At 40.6% G+C, this 12,354-nt stretch overlaps 1 protein-coding gene across 1 annotated transcript in view; it reads right to left on the bottom strand.

Annotated features, from left to right (window-relative positions):
• Positions 1–4,659: 4,659 nt before the first annotated feature.
• ACVR2A (activin A receptor, type IIA) overlaps positions 4,660–12,354 on the bottom strand; it is a 10,260-nt gene continuing 2,565 nt past the window's right edge. The window contains exons 3-7 of the mRNA XM_010293010.1: positions 11,793–11,938; positions 10,644–10,758; positions 9,260–9,398; positions 6,296–6,426; positions 4,660–5,253 (exon numbers count right to left, since the gene is read on the bottom strand). Of these exons, the coding sequence (XP_010291312.1) occupies positions 5,059–5,253; positions 6,296–6,426; positions 9,260–9,398; positions 10,644–10,758; positions 11,793–11,938 (726 nt within the window). The 3' untranslated portion in view covers positions 4,660–5,058. The remainder of the gene's footprint in view (positions 5,254–6,295; positions 6,427–9,259; positions 9,399–10,643; positions 10,759–11,792; positions 11,939–12,354) is intronic.

Here is a 12,354-nt window from a genome sequence, read left to right as displayed (position 1 = left end):
CTTTGCTGATCGATTTGGGGTTTTTTTAAAGGAGAATTATACTCCTGTTATCTTCTCATGGCTCTGAATTTGATGAACTCAAATGCTCAGGGAGTTTAGCTCAGGTCCATGCCAACATTTCCCCTGGTACCAGAATTTCTGCTCTGTAGAAATAGCAGCTCTTTGGGGTTTCTCTGTCTCTGACCAAAACTGCTTTAGGTACCGGCTCAGTGGCATGCTGCTGCTGGCCTCGTGCTGTATGCTCTGAGGCACGGATCTGTCTCTTGTGCAATTTAAAGCTCATACTTAGTGTACTATTTCTTTTTCCTCAAATTTGACTTGACATAGAAAATTTACTTAATTTACACTTTTAATAAGAACTAGCTTTAGCTGCTAAGTGGTATTTCTGTGCTGAACAGCCTCACTTACCCAACCTGCCTTCTGCCCAGGTCATTCAGCTGCTCTCCACAGCGAGGAGCGCAGTCCTAGTTAACTTGTCAGGGCGAGAAATGGGCTTTACAGCTGCTCTAGTGAAAGATATGTACAAAAGATACAGAACACATGTGCTTCCAAGCTACAGCTTCCAGATAAAAGTTGTCTTTGCCATAGTACCATGTGCTTCTTTTCAGTCAAAGGGTTACTTTATTTTTCTCTCATTGCTGCTTCATTGAAGATCTTGTCTCTCCACGGGCACGCCAGAAGAGCAGAGCAGTGCTTCGAAAAGTAGCAAAATAAGTGACAGGATTGTGGTAACTTTATGATCTAGTTCCTGTACGTGATGGCTTAGCCAACAGCTGTGATGCTGTGAGGTGGGAACACTATTGCAAAAGTTGTTGCAAGATTTTCTGCAGAAGGACTTATCCAGAAAGCGTGCATTCAGCCACACAAATCTCATCATGTTTGGGTGTAGTTCATGTAATCCAAGGTGGTCTTTTAAAATGGGGAGGCAGGGGGTTACCCAGGGTGGGAGAGGGGTGGTTGATGGGTGACACCTGTGTGGCCGTTGATGCAGGGTGGGGTTTAGGCTGCAGACTAAGGGCTTGCCCTGGCTCATGCCCATGGGCCTGTCCTCTGGGGTCAGATGGATGGGGAGAGGCAGCAGTGACTGAGAGAGGATGCTTTTCCCAGGGGGGTGGAAAATGGAGGCTGGAATATTGCATCATTTCAGTCACCAGTCAGTGAACCTTCCCTGCCCCAGCCCGTTGTGAACTGAACTGCTGCATTCTGAGCTCCTTGCGATAAGTAGTAAGTCTTCAACCCACATCTCCAGTCTATACTGGAAATAAGATAAATGCCTAGTTTTACGGAAGACTTGCAGCTCTGGCTTCAGTATTGTATCACCTCTACACAAACAAACTGTAGCAGCAATTTAAAAAATCATCTCCTTTTAACAGAACAGCAGTTGCACCACTGCTTTTTCTCTTTTTTTTTTCCTTTGCCCTGCAGCTTGAGAATGACTGCAGCTGTAGAAACAGCCACATGTCTCTTCTCCCACAGTGATACCGTTTGAAAAAAGGCATATGCATGTCAGAGTAGTCACATTTTTTTATTTTAACTTTTGGGGGGGAATAGGGGAGAAAGAGTATACATTTTTATTTGTACAATATTTAACAATCACTTTATTGAGGGCAGGGGGGGAGGGTTGGTTTGTTTTTAGTACTTGCAGAAAAACAGCAAGCACCTTTTGACAGTAGTACAACAACCTGTGCCCAAAACGCTGACAAATACAAAGAGTAAAGTCAAAATAATTGCTTACCAAAATCTTGAGAGGTAACGAATAGTACATGGACTGAAACAGCATTAAAAAAAATAAAAGGAAAAAAGAAAAGTACTGCTGGTTGAGTATCTGAGGTAAATGATGTTCCATCAAGGATGCTACTTGAATGGTTTTGCCCATGAAGGTATATTGCAGCTTTCTGCGTTTTGTACCAAGTGTTCCTAATAAAAGTAATGTGTTAAAAAAGGTTTAAAAAAAGAAGCTGGAAACAGAGCAAACTGCTACCCCTCTTTCTTCTGTCGAATGCTAATATGAACAGGAAACATCTTATTACTGTCTGGGTAAAAGTTAGTTAGCACACTGAGAGCTGTATGGGAAAGCTACACCTGCTTTTTAAAATCTCAAGCAGAAGGTTCCAAGCAGTGGATGTCAGCCCTTGTGGTGGTATTTCAGGATACTGCTGGGAAAGACTGCGCTAGTTCAACAGCTCCAACAAGTGCGATGCATGGGCTGCGCTCTGAAACGCCCCAGTACACGTAGCTGCGAGGACAAAGTAATGCAGGAGATGATACCGAAGTGTCTTGCCCTCCAACACAACTTAAGAAGTAAGTATCAGTCCTGCGGCAGATCCGCAGTCATTGTTTCGGCAGCCTCAGGCTGAAAGTAAGTTGAGCGTGAGGGGCTGGCTGCTCCTCACGAGCCAGGGGACAGGGTGACCCTCTGAAGCTCACCCCCATGCGCCGTGACAGGGTACGCAGTGCCAAAATGGCTCACTAGCATCAGCCCTACTGAATGCTGCCCACACCAGCACTGGCAAAGCACTGCTGGCTCAGGCAGCAACTTCCTTCTTCTCAACTTCTCCATTTAATGCTCTAGGAGCAAAGGAAAAATGCACATTGCAAGGCCCTGCGAGAGCAGCTCTGGGGATGCTCTTACCCCTTTGAAAGTGTTTATGCTATGAACATCCTTTTCACAGGGACACTAAGTTACACCGTTAAATTTAAACACTTGGGGTCAGCCAAAGGCAGTTTTGAAATACAAGGGTAAGTGATCTCCATCTTCCTGACATGAGTGCCCTGTGTTGTCTGCATGGTCCCCACCACATTGCAGGTTCTGGCAGCAGTTTAAAGCGTAATGCACAGATGATGCATGTCCTCTACATGACCAGTTTTTGCATCAGATCTTCTGTTACACCATCTGTATTGGCTCCATTTTTGCTACTAAACAGATTAAAATTTATGGAGAGCAAAGAGGTCTTCAGCGATTCCTATTTGTTCAGAACTCAGCAGCTAGGTTTGGGTCCTGCGGTGCATGTAATGTCATGTCCCTGGGTTAAAAATGGAAGCGTCAATCAAAGAAGCAGCCCCAAATCCATTTCTTTCTTTTTCTGGCCCAGCTGCCCACCACAGGGTTGTACCCTACAGTACCAGTGGCACTTCAGGGTTCTTCCGGCCACCTGTGAGCCATAGGCACACAGGTGAGGAGCAGCAAGCCAGCCAGCACTGGGTGGCATATCAGACATGGGCAGCACTGCTCAACCCATCTCCCCCTCCCTGCCACAGGCAAGTTGACCTAAGTCTTGTTTAGCCCTAATGTCTCTCTTACCATTCCCAGAGTTCATGTCCACATGGAACACTAAGAGTATCTGGTGGCAGTAGACATCAATTTTCCAGATCACATTCACAGTGAGCTCCAAATCACAACATTAAAAGCTTCTTTCAAAAGACACTGAATGCATGGTATGGAAACAGAGACAACAGCGATGAAACACACAGCACGCTGTTGTCAGTTCTGGACTCTAAGAGGTTTGTAAAATTTATTTTCCTTGGAAGTTTGTATAAGGGATCAAATATATGGCATGAAGCAGTACTTTGGAGAAGCACTTTGGCACCTACCTACCAGTCACTTCATCATTTAAGTGTAAGGCATTCCTAAACTCAAAAAGAACATTGGAGTTGCAAAAGCAATTTCAACATTTTTCCTTATTTTTTGAGTATCTGTGCTACGGCCATTGGTATTCGTTACCTTTAACTAGTCCTTGCATATTTTCAGTTGTAAGCCTATCTAAAATATCCCTGAAATTTGTAAGCATTTATAATCCAAAATCTGTGGCTAGAATTTTTTGTATGATTCTAGGATACCCCTACGTGCCACAGCCATGAAGTAGTACTCTTGGTAAGATGGCACCAAGCTTTAAGGAGAGTGAAGTTGCAAATCTTGAAGCAGGGCATAAGGAATTTGGGGTAACTGAGCTTCCTGAGGTGATCCTGAAACAGTGATACAGAACCCACTGCATACTGTTTAGTGGAACAGAAAACACACTAGGCAGACCTTGTCACAAACATAAATAGGAAAAAGACTTTTTTAAAAAAGAACAAAGAATTCAGAGCTTTCCAGTGTCACAGCTCACAGAAAATTAAAAAAAAGTCATGCTTAAGTTTTCATATATTCCTCAGACACAGCAAACCTAAATAGTATTCAGTTAAATAAATGTATGAGATACTCTGGGAAATGGAGGTAAGAGAAAAGCTTTAAACTAAAACAAGGAAGAAAAATTTCGTTTCAATAAACAGCACTTTCTTTTTTATACACAACAAGCTAGTACAAGGAAAGGCTAAAAACACTGCTTTAGGAATGGCCATTTACTGTTGGCATGAAGCATAGCTTACCCTTTTTAAATAACACAGTGAATTTGAAATACATCATTTACAAAACATGGATCAATTTATTATTCAAATTTTGTTAGTGTTGTCAATCTCATAATTTAGCAGAGGTGGAACTGAGGTATACCTTGTTGAGGGAGGTTAAGTAATACTTGGAAGCCTCTTTGCTATATCCCACTTGATTACTTTTGTTTATGTACACTGAACAGCAGCACACTAAACATTCACAAGCTGTGTCATATTGGCATTACAATAGTCATTTTTATAAACAACAGCAAATGCAATAAAAACAAGTTACCCTTTTTTTAAATCTGAAATGAAATGTTTGATTTAAAAAAAAATAACAGTAGTTCATTTAAGGAATTAGTCTCTTCTGACAGGTATTAAGAAATCTGATGTCAGTTTTTAAAACGCTTGATTAGCCAGTACAGGTCCATGTTCTTCATTTAAGTTCCTTAACAGCACGTTATCATTTCTCAGTCACGTGTCCTTCAGGTGTAAGCAGGGAATGCAAAAAGTCTCATGGATCCATGTTTGGGAGGAGGAAGGGGAAAATAAAGGAAAAACACCTCTTGATGATGTTCCGGAGAGACTTACCATTCTTTTCACACAGAAAACAGCAATGATGTAAGCAGTCCCGTTAGCTTTAGCAGCTCCAGTGAAGAGTCCTGGTGGCCAGTTACGTGACCAGTGCAACTATCATAGACTGGATTCTTTGGGAGGAAAGTCAACATTTGTCACCATTGTGACCACAGTCACAATGTCCTCTGTTGTTATAATGTTAGTTAATTTTTGCATCTGAATAATCCGTTCTTCTACACAACCCGCTGACAACCTGGCTTCTGCATCGTGATCCCAGCATTCTTCTATCGTTTCACAAAGCATCGCCATTCCCTGCGAGCAAAGAAAGCAGAAAAAACCCCAGTATGCACAGTTAGTAGCAGGTTTTATGGAGGTGGGGTTGCCCAGCAATTCAAATAGCAAATTGCATTTTAAGGTACACCTGCTGAATTTTAACCCTTGCATCAACCAGGAAGCTATGCCATATTTGTTTTGAAACCTAGCAGGTCGTGTGGGGCCTTACATCTTACTTATTTCACACTATCTAAAGAATATACACAACAGCAAGGCAAATCCTGGTGAAACACCAGACAATACTGTAGTCTGCTGGTAAGTCATCATGGTATTTGAAAAGACCTCACACTAAGAGAGGTTGAGCTCTTCCGTGATCAAATGCAACTTCAACGAAAAAAAAAAATCAAACAGTACAAAAGGGGATTTATGGCTGACAGCAATTAACTTTTCTCCAAAGTAACACCGAGCTAATGCAGCAATATGCTAATTACAAGGAGCAGATGGTAACGTACACTCATTTTTCTTTGCAGACAGTGTAATCTATTGTTTATAACCACCCATTTTTTTAAAAAGAAGCACTAGGACTAAGCAGTGGCATTACTGCAAGTCTCCAGCCATAAAGCAGGTCAGGAAAGCACACCATTCCTCCCAAACTGACCCCAGAAATTTCTCATGTGACACTCCTTACCCTATGTTATTACGTTGTTTGTAGCATTCCAATAGTAAATCAGGACTGTTATTTCTTAAATGATTTAAGGATTCTTATTATGCTTAAAAGAAAGGCTTATTTTTAACATGTGCATTGAAAAGTAACTCTCAAGAATCTCTTCTTTCACCAAAAAACTGAAACACTCGCTTTCAAATCACTCAGACGAGAGAATACTTTAAGATTTGCAACATATTAGTTTACAGCCCATTTAATTCTTACCAGAATTATTATACTTAAAATTCTTCCTAAAAGACACTATTATGAACATTATTAATACAGGATTAATGAAATTTGAAAGTCAGATCATGACAGAACTTTGAAGAACTTGGCGCAATGTTTTTGCCAACTTGCGGAATGTTTTTGCCAACTTACAGAATGTTTTTGCCAACACTCTCTTAGAACAGGTCTCTTCTTTTTATGAACTACAACTTCCTGCATGTCTTCAAGGGAGGGATGCTGGCCAATTTCTTCTTCAAATGGCAACATGTACTCATCTACTGGACCTATAGATAAAAAACAAGAAATTAAACCACCAATTTTGCTTTCATTTTTTAAAGGGGTGGGGGAAGGAAGACTGGTGTCTTGGAAATGTAGAAACATAGAATCAGAGAATCACTAAGGTTGGAGAAGACCTCCAAGATCAAGTCCAACCATCAACCCAACACCCCCATGCCCACTAAACCATGTCCGAAAGTGCCACGTCCACACGTTTTTTTGAACACTTCCAGAGATGGTGACTCCACCACTTCCCTGGGCAGCCTGTGCCAATGCTTGACCACTCTCTCAGAGAAATTTTTCCTAGTATCTAGTCTAAACCTCTCCTGGCACAACTTGAGGCTGTTTCCTCTCATCCTATCACGGGTTACTTGGGAGAAGAGACCAACACCCACCTCACCATAACCCCTTTTCAGGTAGCTGTAGAGAGTGATAAGGTCTCCCCCTCAGCCTCCTCATCTCCAGAGCGAAAAAACCCAGTTCCCTCAGCCGCTCCTCATCAGACTTGTGCTCCAGTAGTCCATAACCAGAATCTTATGGATCAGTTGACTTCCTGTTGCCTTGAACAGCTCACGCTATGACATGTTAGCAGCAAACTGTGACTAAGACTTCAATTAACCAGCAGTGGTGTTTTCAGGAGCTACACGCATTTGCCCACCCGCACGTGGCAGCCAAGCGCAGCAACCTAAAGCTTCAAAATGCAAGGGCGGATGTAGGCTCTCAGACCCACCGCTTCTCCCCAACCTCCTCCAACAAACCGTTAACTTTGGTACGATAAATCACCCTCCTCCTTTCAGCTTTGCTGTCTCGGTATCCCATTACCAAGCAGGCCACCGGTGAATGTTTTCAATACCCCTCACACTGCAGCAGACAAGCTTGGGATAGCAACTGCTGCATCCCTCTCTGCATGTTACGCCTGTCCTCCTCCGATCCATACGGCCCAGGACAAAAGTACCTATGTTAAAGGCTAAGCGTAATACCTGTCCTTAACAGAATCAGAGGGACAAGCTTTATGTGCTGAACTATAGATTACATAGCGATAGATTAGGTAATCGTAACTTACTGTAATACATGTTTTGTGCTCTCAGATCAAGTCTGAAAAAAGGAGGAAGGGGAGGACAGAAGTGAACAGTGTGGTACAGATGAGTCCAGGCAAAACGGACCAGAAACCCACCCCCCCACGTTTGCAGAATGAAAGGCAGCTGCGGTGAGTGTAGGGCTACACAAAGCTGTGGTTCAGGAAGGCTGCTTTCCTTCACTGATGTCTCCTTTGCTTTCCGGAGTAATCACCACACCTGCCAGAGAGACCTACAACACACTTCTAAGATTCAGGTACGTATGTTTTATAGTACACCAAGACACTAAGAATCAACAGAGAACATGGGGAGTCCTCAGAGACTTGCGCAAGATTGCATCGATCCTGTTAGTAAACAGCTTAACATTTTAAAAGGGTAAAACCTCTCCGGTGGCTTCCACTCCATGAGGAACATCTGAAGCAGAAAAGCACTAGGTGGCCACGTGCTGGTCTGCTGAGATCTCCAATACATTCTCGCTTTTTATATCGGTATCGGTCAGCTGCGCTGGGCTCTCGCAGGAAAGCTTTCTGACAGGTGAACACCACTAGCTCAAGTGAAACCATCGTATTTATTTAGTTGAATTTAGCCACTTTAAAGACTGTACCTAAAATGCAACTTTCTCCCAAACCTTGTTGAGCCCTGTCTTTTGTCTTGTTCTTGATTAATCCTGACTTATTCTGGCCACCCAAAAAAGATCGCCATTGACAAAATTTAAAGAATAGTACTCATATTTGAAATCAGGTATCTGAGATCTTTTCCTGATAGCTTAAAAAGTGGATCCAACAGTTTGCTTTGAGGAAAACAACCGTGATGGACCCATAGCTAACCCATAAAGTATCAGCTGCAGATTTTTCAGACGTTACTGTATCTCCAATCTCTAAGCTACCAACAATTAATCAGAATTTCTGACATCTATGAGCTGAACTAATGTTACATTAGTGACAACAAGGAGAAAGAAAGGGTCAAGAAGCCCTGAACATATATGGCAGAGTCTCACTCTGGCACCCACGGCTAAGCCAGAAACACACTCTTCTATGCCTCAGTGCAGAAAACTGAGTTCCTGATGCAGGGATGAGCAGTTCACCATGACTCAAGACGAGCCAAGGTGGTGTCCAGCACACGCTTTTAAGTGGTTAGAAAAATATTGACTGCATCAATGCCCTTTGTAATGAAATATATGTTGACTTATGAAAATTATTCCTGTCTTTCAGTCTTGTATTCCCTTACTCTGTTGGGAACAGATCTCTGACATTAGTAAGCGTCTACGCATATCTTCCACAGGCAACACTAAAAAGCAGGTCGTTGTCCAGATGCTGAGGTGTACAGCAGGAGACATCAATTCCTCAGCAAATGCTGGCGAGATCTCTTTGTTACCAAGATTAATCTAATCTGAGCTTTTGTTTATGAAGAGAAACAGTACTTTTAAGATAAACTGATTGGTACTAAGACTGTCAGGCCAACCTCAGAAGAAATCAAACATACTAGGTTAGGAGTTCCACAGTAATTCTCTCTCCCTTTCTGTGACCAGGAGAAGAAATACAACAGGTATCCATGTATCAGAAAACTTTTACCTGGGATGCCAAATACTGAAGAGACTAAATTATAAAGTGACTACATGATGCCGGTGTTTCATTCATCTCCTCACAAGACTACAGCCCTTATTAAATTCTATTACATATCTATAACCTACCTTCCAATTTCTTGCTTTAAATACACCTCTCACAAATTACATTAAGTATTTCCATAAATCAAATATGTTGCTTACCATCTGAGGCAGTACAGCGTGATGCCAATTCCCAGAGGACTAATCCCATGGCATACATATCTATTCTCAAAAACGCATCCCTTTGGAAGTTTATAGCACCTTCTAGGACCTCAGGAGCCATATACCTTCGTGTACCAACCTTGAAAGAAAGGAAAGCATCACAGTTTGTACACCAAGAGTCGGCATGACCACAATTACCACTCTAGCTGGTGCCAGTTCTAATAATACCGTAGACCAGTACTATTTTTTGTCAAAGATTAAAAATAGCCATGGTTATTCTTGCTTAGCACTAAGCCTTGGAAGTTGCTTCTATTCATATACCCAGTAGTAGGTAAGAGAAATTAGAAACAATCATATAGACTGGGCTCTATAAGGATTCTTATGAAGCACGAAAACCTGAATATATTTTAAAATAACACATTAGCATAACAACTCAACATATTTATCACTGCCATTCCTTATTTTCTTCCAGATTACAGGAAGGCCACTATTCTTATTTTTGCATGACAAAAGAATTTCTAGTGTTTCATGTAAGGATGGGAAACTTGCTTATGTTTCTTCCCATGACAGGAACAGTAATAAAAATACCAAAGGAAAACTAGCTACCCAAAATACAGTTTATACTGAGAAAGCTACATGAAATCACTTATACAAAACTGGCCATTAAATGAAAACTTTGGGGATCACAGTCAATTACAAAATTATGTCATTTGAACAAATCAGACCTTATGTGATGATGTCTGAACAAGAACTACTCCGCTAACTAAACCTTCACAGTAATGGTTATGTTTCTCTTACGCAGTGTTATTGAGGTTTTATAATCTTATTGTATGGATTTTATTCTTGTTGCTCAACCATAAACTGTGAAGTTCTGCCTAAAATTAAATATATTTAGCTTTCCAGAAACCGTAACGCTCTAAACTCAAGCTTGTGATTTTAAAGGTACGTGGTACTGAACCAGTTCCCTCTTGCATTACAAGCGCTTGATTAGTACTGTTGTCATTTCAGGAAAGTGGGTGCTGCTAGATCAGAAAGTTAGAAACTGGCTGCCAGTATTATTCCTCAGTTTCTGAACAGCATCTCAGAAAAATGAGTAAAATACAGCAAGACCACTCTTTCGTGTCCAAATCCTCTAATAAGAACGAAAATAAGGGGGGAAGAGCCCATGTAACGAGACTGGTGGGGCCTGTGATCTGTAATTATCTAAAGAATAGCTTACTTTTTAGCCCGCGAGGAAAAAGCACAAATTGCCACCTTCCTTAAAAGAGTGCCAAAAATAGGGTTGATGATATAGTATTCTGTGCATGAAGAATGCCTAAGCTATCGATTTCCATTCACATGCAGTTAAGAGTTATATCCTTCATGTAAATAAATTGGTATTTACCTGTCCATGTGTATCCCCTGCAGACTTTCCAGCCTCAAACTTTAAAGCTAGACCAAAATCAGCAATACAAGCTGTAAGATTATTTTTCAGCAGCACATTCTTGCTTTTGATGTCCCTTTCAAGTTAAGGAAAAAAAAATTGAAGTCTAGTACATGAAATACCATATAAAGCTAAAGAAGTAGTAACATAATAAAATGAAGAACACTATAATATGAAAGGGAAGAAAATTATAACAAAGCAGTCCATTTAAACAACAAAAGAATAATAATAAAACCTAGGAGTACACTTGTACACCTTTATTCTTATGGAAATACATAAGACCACAATTGGAACTACCATTTTATGCTTAGTTTCAAAATACACACAGATTTATAAGCATGTATGATACAGAAATAGGATGAAAATGTAGTTACCGCATCCTTTAATTACAAGTACATTTATTTTTTTTTAAATACTAGGAAGCAAAACACTGTTAGAAACAATCAAGATGCATTTTTTTCAAAGAGATACACGATTTCCTGCAGAATCAAAAGATAATGGACTCGACCTGGAGATTCTCATCTGTCCTGTGTGTACTTCTCCCTCTCCCCAATTTTACCATCAGTCAAGCAGTTTTGCTCATGAAATTCCAAATTCTAAGAATCTGTATTTCTGTTACTCTACGTGCCTATCTTATTTTGGTTACCACGGTAATTTAAGCTCCTTACTTCCATTAATAGTTTTCTATACCTACCTCACTTAAAAAAACCAGCAACTACACTCAGCAGTAGGTGTAACAACACTTAGAGTAAATGTTTCTGTCTGAAGACATTCGGGTACCACTTAAAGTTATGTATACAAGTATTAAAGTTGTTTCAAACAGCAATAATGTCATTTATTTCATATATTGCTTAGAGTACTTAAATGAATTCCTTTTTTATACAGTTAATTATTACATTAACCACAATTGCCTCACAAAGTTCTGTAAACCATCAGCTAGATTTTTTGCTTAGGCTGGGCAAAATTCTTCTTATGAGGCTCTTGGTAATTCTGGAAGGAAGGTTATCATGGAGTATTTATTTGAATACCTCCTACCTATCCATGTTTCATATGCTTTAGCTCAAAGTTCAGTAGTAACAACCACCTGAAAATATTTTACATATACTATACCTATGTGAGATGGCAGGTTTGTGTCCATCTTTTAGCCCTGGTATATCCTCGTGAAGATAAGCCAAGCCTCTAGCCATCGTTTGAGCGATGTGACATAGCTCATTCCAAGAAACCACGTTAGCCTTGAGAAAGTCTGTTAATGAACCCTGCAGAGCAAAAGAGAAAAACCAATTACAAGATCAATTTCACTCTCATCTACTCGTAAAGAAAACTTTGAGATGGCCTCCCATCATTAAAGAACACGACATGCCCATCTGCCCTTCTGTTTTCTGATAGATCATATAATTATACAGTGCACACACACAATCAACTGCTAGTTTAAACAACAAAAATTAACTTTTGCATCATCTCTAGTGCATGACTAGAATCAAGACGCATCTACACATCACCTCAACAAGCAAACAGCGCAATGAACTCAAGTTAAGTGGCACCCTTGCCCATGAACTGCACCTAACTGTCAAGTGTCAGAAATGGGAGCTAGACTTAAGATAGTTAAGCTCTTTATAAAGACAACCCTGCTTTTATGAGGGTGATTTATCATCTCCCAAGCACAGGAAATTAC

Source organism: Phaethon lepturus, unplaced genomic scaffold (assembly GCF_000687285.1).
Source record: "Phaethon lepturus isolate BGI_N335 unplaced genomic scaffold, ASM68728v1 scaffold10818, whole genome shotgun sequence".
NCBI lineage: Eukaryota > Metazoa > Chordata > Aves > Phaethontiformes > Phaethontidae > Phaethon > Phaethon lepturus.
The sequence above is the reverse complement of the archived record's forward strand: the minus strand, read 5'-3'. Positions and strand labels throughout refer to the sequence as shown.